This window comes from Pinus tabuliformis, chromosome 2_2, assembly GCF_031772625.1.
Source record: "Pinus tabuliformis cultivar Carrire ecotype Pingquan chromosome 2_2, CPIR1, whole genome shotgun sequence".
Classification (NCBI taxonomy): Eukaryota; Viridiplantae; Streptophyta; class Pinopsida; order Pinales; family Pinaceae; genus Pinus; species Pinus tabuliformis.
Window position 1 is genome coordinate 768,123,070 of NC_142300.1, and position 21,517 is coordinate 768,144,586.

A 21,517-nucleotide genomic window follows, 5' to 3' on the forward strand; every position below is an offset into this window, starting at 1 on the left:
CCAAACTTTGTTGCCCACCTGAAACTTGTGTGGTACCCCTGTGGGTGAGGAGAAGTTGTTCCTGTGTTCTATCATGACTGTATCCCTTTGCTGCTGCTGCTGCGTGGAGGAACCCTTTGTGGGGGTCATGGATGTAGCAACGATCTTCCCCTTACTTTGGGAGTGAGCCAGACAGATGAATTTCCTGGTCTGGGAGATGAGCTTGCTGCCTTTCTTAGCAGTGATCAAAGAGGTGGCGGTAGGTGGGGCTACCTCCGGTATCCTGTATAATGAATCACCCAAAGAAATAATGACAGCGCGAGGCCTTGACTCATACACAGCATGTCGCCTCCACAAGTATGGCTGGCCTAATAGTACATCGCAAACATCCAGAGGTGTAACATCACACAATACCTCGTCTATGAAGGGCTTGATGCTGTAGGGAAGGCGGCACTGCTGGCGAACTTTGAGATCTCGTCCTTCATGAAGCCACCCGATATTGTACGGCTGCGGGTGCGGTGTAGTCGGTAGGCCCAACCGCTTCACGACCTTTGCTGAAATGAGGTTCTTTTGGCTGCCACCGTCGACAATGAATTGCAGCGGCGAACCCTTCACCCACATCTGTGAGTGGAAAAGGCGCTCCCCCTCTTCTGGATCTGCAGGTTCAGTCTTCTGGATCTTGGCAGTGGCAACAGTGGCGCTGGGATCCGCATCAATGATCTGCTTCCCTTTGTCATTCCCCTTGTCAGGTTCTGGCTCAGGGTCAGAACATGCATCTGATTCGGAAGCCTTCAACTCGGTCACCAGCGATTGCTTGGTCCGACACTCACTTGTGTTATGAGTGGGACTCTTGTGGAACTCACACCACTTTCCTGTGTCCTTCTTCGGCTTCGTGGTATTGTTCTTTTCTTGAGGCTTCGACGGGTTGTCTTGGGTCACCCCGCCTTGGCTTTGTCCTTTGGGCTTCGGATTTGCAGATCCAAAGTCTCGCTTCTTCTGTTTGAACTTTTGCTCGATTTTGACAGCGTATCGGTATGCTATGCTGAGTGAGGAGATGTTCAAGAACCCCATCTCTTCCTGGATGTATCTGTGTAGGCAACCGCGGTATTTGAGTACTAGATGTAGCTCAGAATCTTTAATACCCAACTGTGTACGAAGGGTATGAAAAATGTTTGTGAACTCCGGCACATCTTGGTCTCGTCCCTGCCGCAGTGTGGTCCATTTCATGTATTTGTCCTCATAGCTTCCGAAGGGTAGTACTGCTCCTTGATGGCATCCCAGAAGTCATTCCAAGTGGTTGCAGCTGAAAATAGTGAGCCTGTACTTTCATCCTTCTGCTCGCAGTAAGTTTCCCACCAGTCCTTGACGTGGGGGGCTGCTTTGAGAAGAGCGAAAACAATCTTTTCCCGACTTGAAAATTCATGAACAGAAAAATACCCATCTAGCAGATTTAACCATTTATCTACAACATCTGCATCTATTTGACCCTCGAAGATGGGGATTTCAAAATTAACTTGTACCTTAAACGGTGTGGCATTTCCAGAGTCGCTGTTGGAAGCCGATGCGTCGCCTCTGGGTAGCCGCTGAAGGATCTGCGCAAAGCTATCCATCATCGCGTTCCTTTGCCGCTCGAGCGCTTCTAGTCGGGCCTGGAACGATGCCCCAGAGGTTGATGCAGCTAAAAATAAAAGTAAAAGCATAATTGGTCACAATCAATAGGAAAATGTACCACAAGATGCAACAGATAGCTAGGACAAACACATTTACACGTGGGCAAAAGCCAATACATGAGCTCTACCCCATCATCATTGCCATCACCCTAGTTCCTACAGGCCCCAGATGAGCTTCCTTTATCATGTAGGAACCCATGATTGTCCCAACCCCTGGTGGGCAATGAACCACCCTACCTTAAAGGGAGTATCCACTGCTATATCTTACACATCATGCTCTTACGCCTTGAGCCCCGAGCAGTTAATTAAAGAAAATTCATAAAAGGCAAAAGGCATATAAAGAAGGGTAGAAAAATCAAGGCTGAGGCACCTCATGTACCACGATTGCTCCCTCCTATACATTATACACCCAAGCATGGGCTTCCCTTTTTCTAGCTACCCTTGTACCCAAACATGTGGCCCAACACTGCCCCTTTTCATTCCCTACTCCATTCATCTCTTTATCACATGCCACCACCTTTTGAAGGATGTACCTTGGACATACTATCTCCTTTAGAAGTAGAAACCACCTAATAGGATATTTGGTTAACCCCATTTGGAGCTTGGAGATATTAGCACATGCCAAAGGCCATTATGGAAGGGCATGACATTATGAAGTCCCCACCTGTTGTCCGTGGGTTGTAATCTCTGTTACTCGATTTTATTGATGACTTGTTGTACTGGAAGGCTAGGGGATGCATTGGATCTTATGCAGGATTATAGATGGTCTCCATCTTGGGTTTGGTCTCCCTATATGGGGTTTCAATCCTCCAAAGAGCTACATTGGCGCATGTAGGGTGTGCGTTGAGAGCCATGGGCCTCCACAATAGTAGACAACACTCCATGGATGAGCAGGGTTGGAAGTAGATCTGAAGTGTCATGTACCCATTGACTGCGCATGAGCATTGATAGGTTTTTAAAACTAAATTAGGGACAAATTTGAAGAGATTTTGAAGGCAGACTTAAGGAAGGTTGTTTTGGACAATTTTATTGAAGTTTGTGTTCTAAGGGGTTGTAGCCTCCTCTTTGTTGGTGTAGGAAAACCCAAGGGAGTTGGTGCTCTGAGTTAGCTGCAACTGACAAAATCCCAAGGTGTTGTAACATCCTTTGAGTTGGATTTTGGAGATTGTTATCTCCTATGTAATAAATTATGATTTTATCAATTTAATCTCATTATTGAGTTTTCCCTGTAAATTTGATGCACTCTTGTTAATGATCTCTTGCATACTGGTTTATTGACTTAATTTTTTTTAAAGAGCTCAATATTGATTCAACACCCCCCGCCCCCACCAAAGTATAGCTGATATTTCCAATAGAAATTTAGCCTTAGAAGACTCTATTAAACCCTAGTAAGATAAGGCACTAATCATTGGTGTGTTGATCATCCATAATTTTATTAAATTTTATTTTTCTCCCATTCCAAGTCGTCTAGGGTTAGACACTAGGGTTTCTAGGGAAAATTTATGCATAATAGTGAATTGTAGTTGGATGTTTGTGGCTCATAATTTAGGACTTGAATCTATAAATCAAATAAAGTTAAAATCTAGCATAGTGCAGGGTTAACCTTCCTCATTTATGGCTGATGTCATCTTTTCTTTCCTATTCATGCATGCCTAACAACGATAAAAATCAAATTCCTATCTTAACTCTGGTCTCTATTGGAAGGCCTTTGTTCACTTTTTTGCTGATTATCATTAGAAGGCCTTTTCCTTAGCTTCTTTATGTTAATTTTGGGCAACAATGGTATTTTCTATGCTTAAGAGCAATTTTACTTCAATTTTTTTATTAGCCCATTATCAATATCCATTTTAGCAATCACATCAACATGATAGTAAAATGCAGATAGAACATAAATAGTGGAAGACAAGCCAAGACAAGAGGACACAAGATGTGGCACCAACCAAAGACCAACCCTAATGTGCGGAAACCCTTGATCAATTCTTCTTATAGTCTTCAAGAGTTCAGCACAGAGAGAGTACAATTTACGAATCTGATAGTTTATAACAGAAATAAAAGAGCCCTAACCAGAGAAGCCAACGCTGGTCAACCACGCAGATTTGACCCTCAACAATTCGGTCAACTTTAGTCAACTTCGACCTCCAAAAAGCAAGATGAATCAGCCCTCAAAATAGTTTGAAATCAGCCCAGTCAAAATCTGGTCAAACAGTCGACCTGCGGTCAGCCCTAGCTGCACTCAACGTTGGTCAAAGTCAACGAATTTCCTTGATTTCTATACCTAGAAATGCGGCCTACTCAAACAGAAATAACCCTCACAAATACGCAATCAAACAGGTCAATGCTGGCTGGTCAACGCTGGTCAAGACTCAAAACACTTCCTGAAATTCAGTGAATGCTAGTCAACACCCAAAATAGAAAATCACTGTCCTTTCCTTCGCCCGTGTGGAGAGAGAAGCTGCCTAGAAATCCGTGCCCAATCGGATGAGGAGAGAGAGATGTGTGAAGATGAATGATGTCTAAATGAGCATAAGACATCATGTATTTATAGGCAAATGTTGAGGATGAATAGACGTCACTGTTGGGCTTCTGAGCCTACATAAGTTTGCTAGCCGACCATGACGATTTGTCCATAATAAAAATAAATTCATAACTTCATTTGTACATGTCAGAATCAGATGATCTCTAGATCAATCCTTCACCTCTCGGAGAGAGGAATCCAAGAAAAATATCAGCTGCCATAAATAAGATGACCCATGTGGAGTTTGGCCCTAGTTGCCAATTTTAACACTCCCTCTCAACTAGGGAGAACTCCATCTACTAATCCATCTGCCATTCTGTACTATCTCTGCCATCAATGCACTTCTATGCTTTGCTGAACTATGAAGAAGAAGAAGTGATCGAGAATGTATCATACCATTCTCTACTGACCTGAAGTCAGTTCCAATCAAAAGAGAGTGTTTCATACCACTCTTACTGACCCAAAGTCAGTTCCAATCAAAAGATAGTGTCTCATACCACTCTTATTGACCCAAAGTCAGTTCCCATTGATCCTAGATCAATATCGGTGATCCTAGCATAGGGAGTACGGTAGTACACGATGCGTCCATCGGTAGTACTGTGGTCCCTATCCTCATTTCCCTACTCAAAATATCGGCGACCTGCTCATCGGTCCCAATGTGATGGAGCCTTATTGCTCCTTATTGTACCATGTCCCAGATAATGTGGTACCTGATATCTATATGCTTGGAGCGATCATGAAACACAGGATTCTCTGATAATCAGATACCACTCTGGTTGTCGCGGAGGATCACGGTGGTATCCAACACATGTCTAAACAGCTCACTAAAGAGCTTCCTCAACCAGACAGTGTCACAGGAGGCCATACTAGCAGTTATGTATTCGGCCTCTGCGGTGTTCAAGTCAATCGATTTCTGCTTCCTGCTCGTCCAGGATATCGAAGCAGAACCCAAAGAAAAACAACATCCAGAAGTGCTCTTGCGATCCACCACACTGCCATCCCAATCAACATCAGAATAACAATGCAGCCTCACATTTCCGGCAATGTATCTCAGTCCATGAGTGATTGTGCCCTGAAGATATCCCAAAAGATTCTTAGCAACAATCCAATGTATATGATAAGACTCAACCATGTATTGGCTCAATGTGTTAACTGCAACACATATGTCCAGACGGGAGTTCACCAAGAACATTAGAGCTCCTATGAGTTGCGATACTCAGAAGCATTTCCCAATTCAGGTCTAGCAGCACTACCATATAAAGTTAAGTTCTATCGGAGTAGTCACAGGCTTACAGTCCACCATCCCAAATCGTTCCAATATCTTCCCAACATATTTTCCTTGAGAGAGGAAAATTTCACTTGGCTTTTTCCAGACCTCCAACCCTAGGAAATAGTGCATCGGTTCTAGGTCCATCTCAAATTCAGAAGCCAACTCCCTCTTACATTTGTGAATGAGAGGGTCTGCACCTGTTAGAAAGATGTCATCCACATAAAATACCAGAATGAGAGGTTTATAGTTTTCAACCTTAAAGTAAAGTTTCGGATCGGCTTCACTTCTAGTGAATCCTAGCTTCATCACATAGCTATCGATCCTCTCATACCAAGCCCGGGGTGCTTTCTTCAATCCATAGAGAGCTTTCTTCAACCTGCATACATGAGATTCCCAATCATGAACCTCAAACCCCTCGGGTTGTTCCACATAGACTTCCTCTTTGATTGAACCATGCAAGAAGGCGGTCTTGACATCCATCTGATGTAGGTTCCATCTTTGCGAGGGAGCAAGGGCTATGATTGAGCGGATGGTGGTGTATCGGGCAACAGGTGCAAATATCTCATCATAATCTACACCTTCCTTTTGAGAGAAGCCTCAGGCAACAAAGCAAGCCTTTAATTTTTCTGCACTTCCATCAGCTCCATGTGTAGAGCCACTTGGAGGTGACAACCAATTTGTCCTGGGGTCTAGGGACCACATCCCAGACATCATTCTTCATAATTGACTCATATTCTTCATTCATAGCATCCTTCCATACTTGTTGCTTCACGACTTCCTCGAATGATGAAGGCCCATTTTCAATGATAGTGCTCATGGTGGTCAAATATCCTTGATACCTGTTCGGCTTTTTGCTTTCACGAAAAGTCCCCCTTGGTGCAATGTGTCTCTTGACATCTTTGAGTATCTTCCTAAGCCATGAGGGTCTCCTCTTGGAGGAGGAAGGCTCATGAGGAGGAGGATGAATAGGATCCATAGGTTCATCAACATGAGGCATCGATTCGTCCTCTTTTTCACCTGATTTCCCTTCCTTAGGATAGGAAGGTTGTTGATCTTCCTGAGGGCCATATCTTCATCAAAGGTGACATCATGACTTATCACAACTTCCTTTTGACCAGCCACATAAATTCTATATCCCTTAGAATTTTCACTGTAGCCCTCAAAGATTCCTTTCTTCCCAGATTCACCCAATTTCCTTCTTTTCTCTTTCGGCACATGAAAATATATGGGGCTTCCGAAAATTCTAAAATGAGAGACATCGGGTTTCTTACTAGTGAACATTTCTTCGGGAGTCTTGGAGTCCAATGCTTGATGAGGGCATCGGTTTTGAACATACACGACGATATTTGCAGCTTCAGCCCATAGAAACTTCGGAAGGCCTTGATCATGAAGCATGGCACGAACAACTTCTACAATAGAGCGATTCTTCCTTTCAGCCACACCATTCTGCTTGGGAGTGTATGGCGTTGTAGTCTCCCTCTTAATGCCAACTTCTTTGCAATAATCTTGGAATTCATTGGATTCGTACTCGGTCCCATTATCAGTCTTTAATATCTTGGTTTTCTTCTCGAATTGGTTTTCGATCAAGACTTTGAAGTGTCGGAACTAGGTGAACACTTCATCCTTCTTCTTCAAGAAGTAGATCCAGGTCATGCAAGAATAATCATCCACAAAGGTGAGATAATATAAGTATCCTCCCAAGGAGTTTACGGGCATCATACCAGATATGTTGGAGTGGATCAATTGCAATATGTCTGTGGTCTTGCTATTTCTTGAGGGGAATGGTCCCCTTGTAAGTTTTCCTTCGTCACATCCTGGACATACACTTTCATACTCTACTTTGAACTCGGGCATACATGTCACCATCTGTCTCACATCGGGTAGTGCCTTATAATGAAGATGGGCGAACCTCCGGTGCCATAGTTCATATTGTAGAGATGTGTCGCAAGACATGGCTCCCAATGGACTTCCTTCAACTTGTTACAAAGTGTCAACTCTAAACCCAAGAGTAAAAGCATCTTTAAAATTTCTTTTCCAAACACATACCTTTCCATCGATAAAAGCCACCTGGAATCCTTTATCTTCCATTTCCGAAATGGATACCAGGTTCTTCTTGAGATCAGGTACATATAGTGTTAGGATATTCCGACACATAGGAAATAGTTAAGTACAACTTGGTCTAGTATAGAGTTAGGTATAGAGTTAGGTAAAGTGTGTTTCTTTACCGTTGTACATTTTGTAACTTACAATCCGACGGTCACGATATGTAGTGATCCGACGGTTCATTCTCTCCTCGGTATTACCGACACTTGATCCGTGGCTTGACACCCGATTGGTCCATGATTTCTATTAAAGCGCATGGAGGGTCATTTGTAGGGTAATCCGTGCATGAGAGAAGCATATGTAAATTTTCATTCTTTTATTAATAAATTGCCTGAAGTGGCCGCGTTGGCTCAGGCCGTGGACTGTTTCCCTCTTTGAGGGTTTTAACCATGTCAAAAATACTGGTGTATTGATCTGCGATCTGGTTGTGAGCGGTGTCCTTTGGTGTTCTGTCTGAGGAACTTACCCTGTAAATTCCTACATGGTATCAGAGCTATTTGAGGGCCGCGTCCTGGTGATCCAAATCTGAAGCCGGTAGAACTGCATCCGACTGCCGTTTCCTAGATCTACTGTTTCCGACTGCTTTCGGGCCGAGAGGACTGCTCTGTTGTGTTGGGAGCATCTGTTCCAGTGAGGAACCCCTTTCGTTTTATTCAAAAAGGTTTCCGGTAGCCCTAGCTGCGTCATTTTTAAGATTTGGAGGTATACAATGTTTATTTGCAGTTTACAGTTATTTTCTCTCTGTTTATTTCGGTTTCGGTTTATTTAGCCTTTTTTATTACTGGATCTATACCTTTCATTTTTGCGTATGCTCTTTGCCCTGCGACTCTGTGCGATCTGGGCAAATCAGAAACAGAAAGGAAGGATTTTTCTCATGCGTATGCTCTTTTCCCTGCGCCTTGGTGTGATCTCGGAAAATCAGAAACATTGAGAAAAATATTTAGTATTCGGCTAAAGCTAACTTTGAGCCGCAAGGTTCATTTTTGAAAATATTTAGTTTTTTCGGCTAAAGCTAACTTCGAGCCGTAAGGTTCGTTTTCTTTGCATGTCCGTGTTGGGTTTTGTGTTTTTTGTTTTGTAGGGAAAAAGAGCTTTCTCAAAGCAAGCACGCAACCCAAAGCACCCCCCCCCCTCTCTCTCTCTCTCTCAAATTTTTTGTATAGCTCAATTGGTTCAAAGCTATTTTAAGAGAGTAGAGGTCTTGGGTTCAAGTCTCCATTTTGTGGGGGCGGACTTTTTCATTTTCGCACATTCCCGCACTTCGTCGGCAACTTCATCAACTTTTTTTCAAAAAGCCATAACTTCTTCATCCGGAAGCCGTTTTCAGAGCCGTTTTTTTTAAACCAGCCTAATTTTTCGAGATCTATCCATTGGAACACTTATTTTCAACATCTTTAGCTTCAGTTTCCGTTGAAATGGAAAGTCAATACCAAGTTACCCTTGACACACCAACTACTTCCAATGGTTGTCCTACATTGAGGATTTACTTAGAAGTAAAGGTCTCTACAGAATAGCCTCAGGCCAAGAAAAGAAACCGAAGGATGAAGATAAGGCTGCTAAATGGGAAAATAGGCAAGATCAAACACGTGGATTGATAGGGATGTCTATTTCTCCAGATCTTAGATTCCATATTGCAGAACTTGATACTCCTGATGAAGCAATGAAACAAATCAATAAAGTTTTTGGGATTAAAAATGAACTTAGAGCCCATCAACTTGAAAATGAGTTGCTTACATTGGACCCTAATAATTTTTCTTGCATTGAAGATTTCTTGTCCAAGTTCAAGACCCTTAGATATCTCTTGGAAGGTGTTAAAGTTAAGAAAGAAGATAGTAACCTTATCTATTCCATTCTTACTAAGTTGGGACCAGCCTACTGTGTGTTTGTTTCCACCTTCCATTCTACAAGAGAAGCCTTCATTTCTCAAGGAACAGACTACAAGTCCCCTTCCTTTGACTCTTTTTGTGATTCTTTAATAAGAGAACAAGAAAAACTCTTACACCTTGGTCTTCTTAATCTTGGAAACTTCCAAGAAAGCATTAGCCGCCCAGCAGCAACCAAATTCAAAGAATCCTAAGAAGTCATATCCTAAAAAGAATGGTCCTAAACCAAACAAGGGTCCTAAGCAATCTCAGCCTCAAAATGAAAAATCATTTCAACAAAATGATAAGACAAATAAAAACAAATGGAAGAAGACTGATAGACATTGCAACTTTTGTAATCGAGATGGCCACTTAGAATCCAAATGCTTTAAGAAGATGGAAGCCTTGGAAGCAGCGATGAAGAAACATAACATCCATGTGGAGCATTCTTCAACTTCAACTTCATCTTCAGGAATGGCACTTTCTGCATGTGGTTGTCAATCATCTCGGTCTGGTTATGCATTAAATGTATCTTCTTCTTCTCATTCTCATGAGTGGCTCATTGATTCTGGAGCTTCTTATCACATGGCCAAAACCAAAGCCATGTTTTCTTCTTTAAATGATTGTAACACCAAAAATATATATGTTGGTGATGATAGATCTCTTAGTGTTGTAGGGACTGGAACTGTTCATCTAGACAATGGTTAGTTTAATGATGTATTATGTGTTCCAACCTTATCCTGCAACCTTCTATCTGTATATCAGATAACTCATTCAGGTGAAGGTAAAATTGTTGAATTTTCACCTCATGATGTTGTAATCAAGGACCTAAGAGATCCTAAAAGATTTTAGCTACTGGCATTGCTGATGATTCTACAAGGTTGTATAAGTTTCACAACTTTGGGTCATCAAATCTTCCCTCAGTATTTGTTGCTCATAACGATGAAGTGAACAAACTTTGGCATGAGCGATTTGGTCACTTAAACTATCGCTCCCTTCAGCATCTATGTAAAGAAAATATGGTGACAGGTCTTCCTATGGTATCTTGCAGAGATGGTGTTTGTTCCGGATGTGTACTCGGAAAACATCATCGGGACAATTTTGAAAAACGTGCCTCTTGGCACGCCTCAGCCCCTTTACAGCTTGTGCATAGTGATTTATGTGGTCCACTTCCTGTTGTTTCATTCTCTGGCTGCAAGTATTTCTTAACTTTCATTGATGATTTCTCCAGACGCACTTGGGTATACTTCTTAAAACTCAAGAGTGAAGTATTTAACACATTTTTGGCCTTCAAGGCCTTTGTTGAAAAATAATCTGGACATCAAATTCTTAAGCTAAGATCTGATAATGGCGGAGAATATGTTAAAAACACATTCATCAACTATTGCATTGAGAATGGAATTCAAATGCAACATACTGTTCCATATACTCCACAACAAAATGGTGTAGCTGAAAGGAAGAATCGCACCTTAAAGGAAATGGCTAATTGTATGCTACAATCTAAAGGACTTGGTCTTAGTTTTTGGGTAGAAGCAATTAACTGTGCAAATTACATAATAAATCGCACTCCTACTAAGGCTTTAAAGAATATCACTCCAGAAGAAGCATGGAGCTCAATCAAACCAGATGTAAGTCACTTTCGTGTTTTTGGAAGTGAAGCATGGGCCCATATTCCAGATGAAAAGCATAAAGCTTTAGAACCTAAGAGTGAAAAATGTACTTTTGTTGGATATTCTGAAGATGTCAAAGGCTATAGACTTATTCCATTAAGTCCAAAAATGTTATCATTAGAAGAGATGTAAAATTTGATGAAAATATTAGTCCGGCGGATGTGCCACCTCTCCCTATCTCTTCTACTTTTGAAAACATTTCTTCTTCAGATGATGAAAGTGAGGATGACAATCCTCCCCCACCTTCTCAGGATCCTCCTTCAGCTCCTCAGCTTCCAAAATGGGTCCGTGCTACTCGGGATGCAGCAGGTGATCTTGCCGGTGATCCTACAGATCAACGACGTACACGTTCTCAGTTCGAGAGAGCCTCTTCTTTATTGGCTCAAGCTCCAGTAAATTATGATCCTGACACCTTTGCAGAAGCTTCAGGCCATCCAGATTGGGAAGCAACTATGAATGAAGAATATCATTCATTATTGGCAAATGATACATGGGATCTTGTTCCTCTACCAAAGGGACGAAAACTTGTTAGATGCAAATGGGTTTACAGAACCAAGTATGGACCAGATGGGAAAGTTGATAAACATAAAGCTCGTCTTGTTGCTAAAGGTTTTTCACAGGTTGAAGGCATTGACTACACTGAAACCTTCTCCCCTGTTGCCAAAATGAACTCTATCCGTCTTGTTCTTTCCCTTGCTGCCTCGTTCAAATGGGAAGTCCATCAGATGGATGTTAAATCTGCCTTCTTGCATGGGGACTTGCATGAAGAAATCTACATGGAACAACCCATTGGCTTCATAAAAACAGACTCCAGCCTTGTATGTCGGCTTAAGAAATCCCTTTATGGTCTCAAGCAAGCTCCTCGAGCTTGGTATGCCAAAATGGATAGCTTTCTTTAAGAATCTGGCTTTTCTAGGTGTCATTCTGACAATACTGTCTACACCAAGCAAGTGGGCAAGTCTCTTATTATTCTTGTTCTTTATGTTGATGATCTTATCCTTACCGGTAGTGATCCCAACCTTATAAACCATGTGAAGTCTAGCCTTAAAAGGAAGTTTGAAATGACAGACTTAGGACACTTACATTATTTTCTCGGTCTTCAAGTCTTGCAATCCAAGGAAGGTATTTCCCTTTCTCAGTCCAAGTATGCTTGTGATATTCTCTGCCACTTTCACATGGAAGACTATAAGCCAACCCCTTCTCCCTTTCAGTCTGGAGTCAAACTTTCAGTCACTTGTACCTCTCCTGAAGTTGATGCTGCCTTATACCGTCAACTTGTAGGAAAACTTTTGTATCTAACCCATACTCGTCCTGACCTTTCCTTTGCTGTTGGCCTTGTTGCTCGGTTTATGCGAAACCCACGTGAAAGTCATTGGAAAGCAGCTAAAAGAATACTTCGTTATGTTCGAGGTACAGTTCAGTTTGGGATTCATTACAGTGTCGAAGCAGCTCCTCTATTGGTTGGTTTCACTGATTCTGATTGGGCTGGTGACCCTAATGATCGGAAGTCTACTGCCGGTTATGTGTTCACTCTTGGTTCAGGACCTATTACATGGGCTTGTAAGAAACAAGCTGCCATTTCTCTTTCATCAGCAGAAGCAGAGTATCGTGGTGCCGTAGAAGCTAGTAAGGAAGCCTTGTGGCTTCGTCAGATCTTGTCAGAGTTTGGCTTTCAGCAGCAACATCCGACTACACTTTGGTGTGATAATCAAAGTGCCATTCAGCTATGCAAAGATCTAGTCCAACATCAGCGCAGCAAACACATTGAACTGCACATGCACTTCATTAGAAAGCTCATTCATGACCATGTTCTTGAAGTGCAATATTGTTCAACAGATGATCAAGTTGCAGACATCTTTACAAAGGCTCTCACAGAGGCGAAGTTCACTAAACTTCGATTTATGGTTGGAATTCAGGAAGTTGTCACTAAGGGGGGATAGGCTCTAGTGCCTCCTTCCTTCTCCTATTGTGTCATATTTGTAAATCCTTCAATCCTATCCCAAGTTGTTCTTAAGGGGGGATGTTAGGATATTCCGACACATAGGAAATAGTTAAGTACAACTTGGTCTAATATAGAGTTAGGTAAAGTGTGTTTCTTTACCGTTGTACATTTTGTAACTTACAATCCGACTGTCATGATATGTAGTGATCCGACGGTTCATTCTCTCCTTGGTATTACCGACACTTGATCCGTGGCTTGACACCTGATTGGTCCATGATTTCTATTTAAAGCGCATGGAGGGTCATTTGTAGGGTAATCCGTGCATGAGAGAAGCATATGTAAATTTTCATTCTTTTATTAATAAATTGCCTGAAGTGGCCGCGTTGGCTCAGGCCGTGGATTGTTTCCCTCTTTGAGGGTTTTAACCACGTCAAAAATACTGGTGTATTGATCTGCGATCTGGTTGTTCTTAAGGGGGATGTTAGGATATTCCGACACATAGGAAATAGTTAAGTACAACTTGGTCTAGTATAGAGTTAGGTATAGAGTTAGGTAAAGTGTGTTTCTTTACCGTTGTACATTTTGTAACTTACAATCCGACTGTCACGATATGTAGTGATCCGACGGTTCATTCTCTCCTCGGTATTACCGACACTTGATCCGTGGCTTGACACCTGATTGGTCCATGATTTCTATTTAAAGCGCATGGAGGGTCATTTGTAGGGTAATCCGTGCATGAGAGAAGCATATGTAAATTTTCATTCTTTTATTAATAAATTGCCTGAAGTGGCCGCGTTGGCTCAGGCCGTGGACTGTTTCTCTCTTTGAGGGTTTTAACCACGTCAAAAATACTGGTGTATTGATCTGCGATCTGGTTGTGAGCGGTGTCCTTTGGTGTTCTGTCTGAGGAACTTACCCTGTAAATTCCTACATATAGTACTTCTTGCAAATGAATAGTGCTACCTTGATTCAATTGAAGGGTAACATTCCCTACTCCCTTCACGGGGTAGGTGGCATCGTCTCCAAAGATGATCTCCAAGTTTGTCTCCTTCTCTATCAGATTAGAGAGGGCTTCCTTGTATCCGGTGAAGTCCCTTGAGGCACCTCTATCAATCAACCAATTTCTCAAAGTGTCTGGAGTAGAGGCAGTGGAGAGGGCCAATATAAGATAGTACTCTTTCTGCTTATTGTTAACGACATTGGATTCTTCATACCTGGAGTTCCTTGATTTCTTGGAGGGTCAACCATTTCCTTGATGTCCCGCATTCCTTTTTCCTTTGCCATTGGACTTGCCATTCCTTTTATTGTTGTTGTTGAAGTTGCTGCTGGAATGATTGTGATCATCATCATGCAATGTGTCCCTTCTATTTGGACACTCCCTTGCATAGTGGCCAAACTTATTACAAACAAAGCATCTTCCTTTCCTTCCATTTTTGAATCCGGTCTTCCTTGACTCTGCTTCTTTGAACCTGCATTGTTCTTCCTCTTGGCATGAGCGGAGAATGCAGTGGGGTTGCTTCTATTAGAAGGCATTTCTTGCTCCACCATTCTTGTTTCTGCTTGAATGCATCTCGACATCAATTCTTCAAACCCTGGGATTTGATCATTGTTGAGTATAGAGGTTCTAAATACATACCACTAAGGCGGGAGTCCTCCAAGGGTGGTGAGAGTAAGTTCCTTGTCAGGAATGACTTCTCCAATTGAGAGTAGATTATTCTTGATCTCAGTAACCCTCAAGAAATAGGATTAAATATCTTCGTCATTACCCTTCTTAATATCCTTCAACTTATTCTTGAGAAATAGATATTGATTAGCTTTACTAACCTTGAACATGATGACCAACCTGTCGTAGATCTCCTTGGAGGTCTTCAATTTGGAGATATAGGCCACCAGATGCTTGTCAATGGAATCCCTGATAATCTTCTTCGCTTTGACCTCAACCCTATTGTACTTGGTCTTCGTAGCTATCGGTGCATTTGAAGGAGGTTCAAGGATTTTACCCTGCACATAATCCATCACTTCTTTTTCTTCCAAGGTCAAATCAAGAGACATCTTCCATCCATGATAGTCAGATTTATCATGGAGCTTGTCTTCAGCCGGGAAGTAAGATGAGGAACCCATTGAACCTTTTGTCCTTGTTCAACTGTCTTTGGTGATTGCTCTTTCACTCTTGCTTGGGCTTTGTCTTCACCTTAGCTCTGATACCATGTTAATTTTAGGCAACAATGGTATGTTCTATGCTTAAGAGCAATTTTACTTCAATTTCTTTATTAGCCCAATATCAATATCCAGTTTAGCAATCACGTCAACATGATAGTAAAACGCAGATAGAACATAAACATAAACAGTAGAAGACAAGCCAAGACAAGAGGACACAAGATGTGGCACTAGCCAGGGACAAACCCTAATGTGGGGAAACCCTTGATCAATTCTTCTTATAGTCTTCAATAGTTCAGCAAAGAGAGATAGTACAATTTAGAAATCTGATAATTTACAACAGCAATAAAAGATCCCTAACCAGAGAAGCCAACGTTGGTCAACAAGGCAGATTTGACCCTCAACAATTCGGTCAACTTTAGTCAACTTCGGCCTCCAAACAGCAAGATGAATCAACCCTCAAAACAGTCTGAAATCAGCCCAGTCAAAATCTGGTCAAATAGTCAACCTGCAGTTAGCCCTAGCTACAGTCAACACTGGTCAAAGTCAATTGATTGCCTCAATTTCTGTGCCCAAAAATGCGGTCTGCCCAAACAAAAATAACCCTCACAAAAATGCAATCAAATAGGTCATCGTTGGTCAAAACACTTCCTAAAATTCGGTCAATGCCCAAAATAGAAAATCACTGTCCTTTCCTTCGCATGTGTGGAGAGAGAAGCTGCCCAGAAATCGGTACCCAACCAGATGAGGAGAGAGAGATGTGTGAAGATGAATGATGTCCAAATGAGGATGAGGCATCATGTATTTATAGGCAAACGTTGAGGATGAATAGACATGACTGTTGAGCTTTTGAGCCTACATAAGTTTGCTGGCCGACCTTGACAATTTGTCCATAATAAAAATAAATTCATAACTTCATTCGTACATGTCGGAATCAGATGATCTCTAGATCAATGCTACACCTCTCGGAGAGAGGAATCCAAGAAAAATATCAACTGCTATAAATAAGATGACCCATGTGGAGTTTGGCCCTAGTTGCCAATTTTAACACTTTATGACATTGTGCGCCTTATTATTGTATATCAATCAAACTCTAAGTTATAGCAGCCTTATCTTTGTCCCAGGCATAAGAGTATTTGAACCCTAGTGTAGAACATCTAGGCCTTGCCAATATTCTATCCAATATTTAATAGCTCTTATTCATTACCTTTAGCCATAGTATTAGAATATCCTTTAGGTGATCCAGGGAAGCCTCTCTTGTGGTTGAATACCACTAAAGAGTAGGAGAAAGGTTGTTGAGGTGACAGGGGCAACCTTTTCTCTTGTGTCCATAGGGTTTGGCCCCACCCAGTGAGGCTTTGCACTGGGACTGTTAGATTTTGTGGCAACAAGTCCTCCATGTAAGTGGATAAGTGCTCCCGTGTTATCCAGGGTGTAATGCTGTCCTCCTAAATGCCCAATAGTCCTCCCTCAAATAGGTTGTCCTCCCAAGCAACTAAACCCTACTTGTGCACCTCATGAAGATTGTCACCATGCCACATAGGTCTCCAACCTCCTAGGAAGTGTGCCACATAAGCATGAAGTCAAGGTATAACAATCCATGAGTAAACTATCTCTAATGTGTATGGTAATTATAGTACAACTGAGAGTTGTCCACATGCTATGCACCCCACATCACATGAAGCACCGCCAGGCATGGTGTAAACACTTTCATTGTAACCTTAGAAGCGAACCAATATGCCTTTGCCCTTTGGAAGCTTTGTCTCCATATCTTGAGAACTATGTAGTAGTCTTTTTGTATGTTTTTCTTTTTTCTTCTTTGGTTTTTACTTGGAGAAGATCATGCACGCCAAAACATAAACATAGGTTGGAGAAACAACATGTGAGCCCATTTGAGGAACCAAACTCTTAATAACTCAAATACATCTATATACCATGATCATGATCTGATGTGTGTGATATTGCCTATATTGCCCGCCTATTTATACGTATTCTTAGTCATTAGTTATGTAGATTGTTACATCAAAATCTAGTATCTTAGTGCAAAGCCTCACTAGGTGACTTAGACAAAGTGCAACAATGGGAGTGTTACCACTATGACCTCAACAACTACTCACCTTTTTTTATTGGACATAGTTCCACTCAAGGAAGGCTTTCCTAGTAGATCTTAGGAATCAAATTAACTAATTAACTTAAGCTAAGTGCCCTCTAAGGGTTTTACAATGATTTTCCACCAAATCATAAAGACAAGAATCTAGGGTTTAAGGTTTATTTGTGAGTAAGACCTCAGCAACTACTCACCTCGTTTTATTGGACATAGTTCCACTCAAGGAAGGCTTTCCTAGTAGATCTTAGGAATCAAATTAACTAATTAACTTAAGCTAAGTGCCCTCTAAGGGTTTTACAATGATTTTCCACCAAATCATAAAGACGAGAATTTAGGGTTTAAGGTTTATTTGTGAGTAATTTCCAGATTTGAGTTCGAAGGTTCTAATAACTCTTCTAAAGGCTTAGGTGAACCAATAGAGGCGCATGATTTCCAAACACACACAAGAAATTATGCTTAGCTATTATGAACTAGCTTGAAAAATTAGAATTTGCAACAATATAACAATTTATGACAGCAACACATTTCACCCTGGAAACTGTGATAATAGAGGGCAAAGATAAAGGGTAAACAAGAGACTAAATTACAACAAATTTTAGTGGTTAAAGAGGCATATAACCTTGATGTCAACCCTAATTAATGGATGGAAAATGCATATAAAATGTAACTTTTACTTATCCAATGCATTCCAAAGAATTCTTCACCCTAACACAATAACATCCAAGTCTAATAAATATTGAAAATATATGATTTTTTGTAATAAAACCCTAATTGTTTCCTTAATTTCCCTGTGTTTTTAGAGCAAGTATTTGCTAGCATTTGGAACAAATATCTTCATTTGTGTTTGCAATGGTTGATCTCGTATATTTCTTACCATATTCCAGCTTTGATGCCTATAACTTTTTAGTGGGCTTGAATAGAGTGTGATATATGACTTTACGGAAGCTACCTGGTTCACTTTCAAATATACTAAATGTTGGAAGCAGTAAAACAGCTTGAATACAGTTTTCTTCCACAATTGCTACATGTAGGTTGATAGTTCTAAACAAAATATGCTGTCTATTACGAATATATTCTTTGATTGGATTTTTTTTTTGACAGAATTTGAGTTGTGCTGCTTGATCTCCTGAAATACCGATCTGTTGTCTGTAGAATGTACAACACTATCTGAATTTGTAGCGAGTAATACGAGGTATAGTGCCATTTCCTGAATGACCAAAAGACAAAAACTGTCTTTTTTCTTGTCCATGAAGGTAGTGTCAGTAACATTCATGGATGGTGGTAAAGGATTCAATATCATTCCAAACAAAGTTAGATTTGGGGGCACGTTACGGAGCCTTACATCTGAAGGACTTGCTAAGCTAAAGAGAAGAATCAAAGAGGTAATTTTCCTTTTGCAAGATAAGGCTATCTTTGCACTGATATGTGTACTAAATGTTGTATTTTTTAGAAAACCATTTGATGGATAAGAATATGAAGGACAAAATAACCTACTAATACAATTGGTTTTGTGAAGATTATAGAGAAGCAGGCTGCTGTAAATGGGTGCTCAGGATTTATTGATTTTAGAGAAGATCTACACCCTGAATATCCTCCCACTGTCAATGACAAAAAGCTGTATAATCATGTGAAAATGGTTGGACAAATTTTGCTTGGGGTTCATAATGTCAAGAATGGAGATCCGACAATGGGAGCGGAAGATTTTGCGTTTTATACACACACAATACCAGGTGCCTTTTTGATGATTGGAGTGAGAAATGAGAGCATTGGCTCAATCCATTCACTTCATTCACCTCATTTTTTCTTAGATGAAGAAGTGCTTCCTGTTGGATCAGCTTTACATGCGACAATTGCAAAAATGTATTTGGACCATGGCAGACCCTTGAGTACAGAGTAGATAAGAACCAATTGTTTTCATTTTCTTAGTTAGGCTGCTGCTCGATAAAAAATTAATGAACTTCCAACAAAACAAACATTTTCAAGTTTTATCACTTTTTAGTATGACAGAAGCACTCGACATTACAGAAGCAATTTCACCTTATCATTGTTACATCAGCTTAAGAGTAGTGAAGAGAGTAGATGACAACCATTCATATTCATTTTCTTAGTCAAGCTGCTGCTCAAAAATATATTGGAGGTGAGAGAACTTCCAACAAAACAAAACATTTTCAAGTTTGATCACTTTTTAGTGTGACTGAAGCACTTTAACATCATCGTTATTACATCAGCTTAAGAGTGGTTGCACAAGATTCCTCTGCTCACATATGCAAGGAGAGTTAGCATGCTCTCTCTGGCTCCGAGTTTTTGGGATAATATCAACAGGTGCCTCCCCTTCACATCGTCAGTGAGGAGACTCTGGATATCAACACACACCCTTCGAGACATACCCAAAGAGAACTGATATACGATATGTCTTCTTTCACAAAAGGAGGGCTAGCATACTGACTTTGGCTATAATATCTAACACTAGAACAATGTGTTTATTGTTATTGTCAATGGTATTTAGTGTCTTTACATGTGGACTTTGGTTATCATTTCGACACTTAAATAATATGGGTTTATGTTAATTTTATGGTATATGAGGTAGACATTAAGAGAGATTGCATTGATTTTGGTTATAATATAATATTTAAATAATATGTTTAATGTCAGTATGATATCTGAAGATTGGTTGAGAGAGGAGGCAAGATAATTTATAGTCATAGATGTAAATTCTAAAACACTATGACATAGATGTATTTGATTGTTGTTTTATATATACACAATCACACAATACTTCTCTCTTTTTTGTTCTTGTAAGCTTCGTAAATATATTTCTATTACTGATAACTGAAATTACATTGATAGCTTGTTATCGCCCAAAAACCCTCTGGGATCCCATATTCCCAATATTGGAGACAAAGTTCACCATTCCTATCAGTACCAACCTTAGATTCCAGGGTGAACTTCCCAGATTGTTAAAAAACTTGCAAAAACTTACAAAAAGGATCAAGCTAGGTAGACAAGGCTTGTTTAAAGATATAATGAGCATGGTTGTGCCCATTGCCCATAAATAGTTACATGCATAAGTTTGTTTAGAGTAAACTAGACAAAAAATAGTGTTGGAAAATGGCATACTAAGAAACCATGGAAACGATACAAGCCCAAAAAAAAGTAGGCGTAACTTTTTGCAAAAGGAGATGCTAAAACCATGAGAAGCTGTTAATCCGATATGACAACTCGAGAGAGGGAGTTGAAGTTGCCTTGGGATGAAATCTCTATTGGAGCGTTGATGACTGCTGGTGCTTCAGGTTGTATATTAAATCCAGAGTATGAGTCAGACACCACGAAGCACTCTACTTGTGTTAATCTGGCCACGATGTCATCCAGATTGTATCTAATATCCCAGAGAATACGCTTAATTTCCTCCTATCCTGCAAATAACTGATAATTGTCGACTTGCTTATCACGGATGACCATGTGAAGCAAGGTTTCTAGCTGACGGTGCACAGCTATTGAGTGAAGGAAATGGAGCCTCCTCTTTCTAAATTTTCCTGAGTCAGGAGTCCACATGAAGGTGATACCACTAAATTCATAGTCAGAAAAGTATAACCGGTCCCCAAACTCCCTTGCTTCTAAGTGAAGAATTTCATTCCTCACTTCAGGGGGAACGAAGTCAAAGTGATAGGCCACTGAGTTCCAACCAAAGAGACGCCGACAACGAGAGAAATATGCGCCTGAAGCGCCACCTCGACGGCTGGGTAGACGTTGTCTGGGTGCCATGTAATGGAAGGGGATATGAGTATGGATGAGTGAAGGAGGGACGAACAAGAGACTACGATGGTCAACAAGCAATATTACAGACGCGTGGAGGCTGAGAAGAATTAGGGTGTCACCAACCATAGGAAGGAAGAGTGACCCGAAATTCTGGGGAGAGTATAACCCAAAATAGTAAAACTGCAAAGGAAAGTCACAGATTGGAGCCAAGAAACTCACATTGGCTTGGGCCAAAACTCGACCTGTGAGACTGTCAAAACTAGATCACAAATGTGCCCAAATACTAGACACCATATACCAATACAGGACAACTGAATGAAATATTCGCAGAGTTAGTAATTTGGGGTGATGCAGTGGGTAACACAATGACCAACTCAAAAGAGGGACCCGTCGCTGTGTTGTGAAGAAACAAAACAAAGAACATGGACACCTGCAAGGACCAGATAGATTTCCAAAGAGAAATGACATAGATAGACCATTAGATTG

At 40.9% G+C, this 21,517-nt stretch overlaps 1 protein-coding gene across 1 annotated transcript in view; it reads left to right on the forward strand.

Annotated features, from left to right (window-relative positions):
* The window catches only part of LOC149194950 (IAA-amino acid hydrolase ILR1-like 3), a 146,964-nt gene extending 127,158 nt beyond the window's left edge, over positions 1-19,806 (forward strand). The window contains exons 4-5 of the mRNA XM_089405194.1: positions 18,529-18,657; positions 18,792-19,806. Coding sequence (XP_089261320.1) covers positions 18,529-18,657; positions 18,792-19,172 — 510 coding nt within the window. The 3' untranslated portion in view covers positions 19,173-19,806. The remainder of the gene's footprint in view (positions 1-18,528; positions 18,658-18,791) is intronic.
* The last annotated feature ends 1,711 nt before the right edge of the window (positions 19,807-21,517 follow it).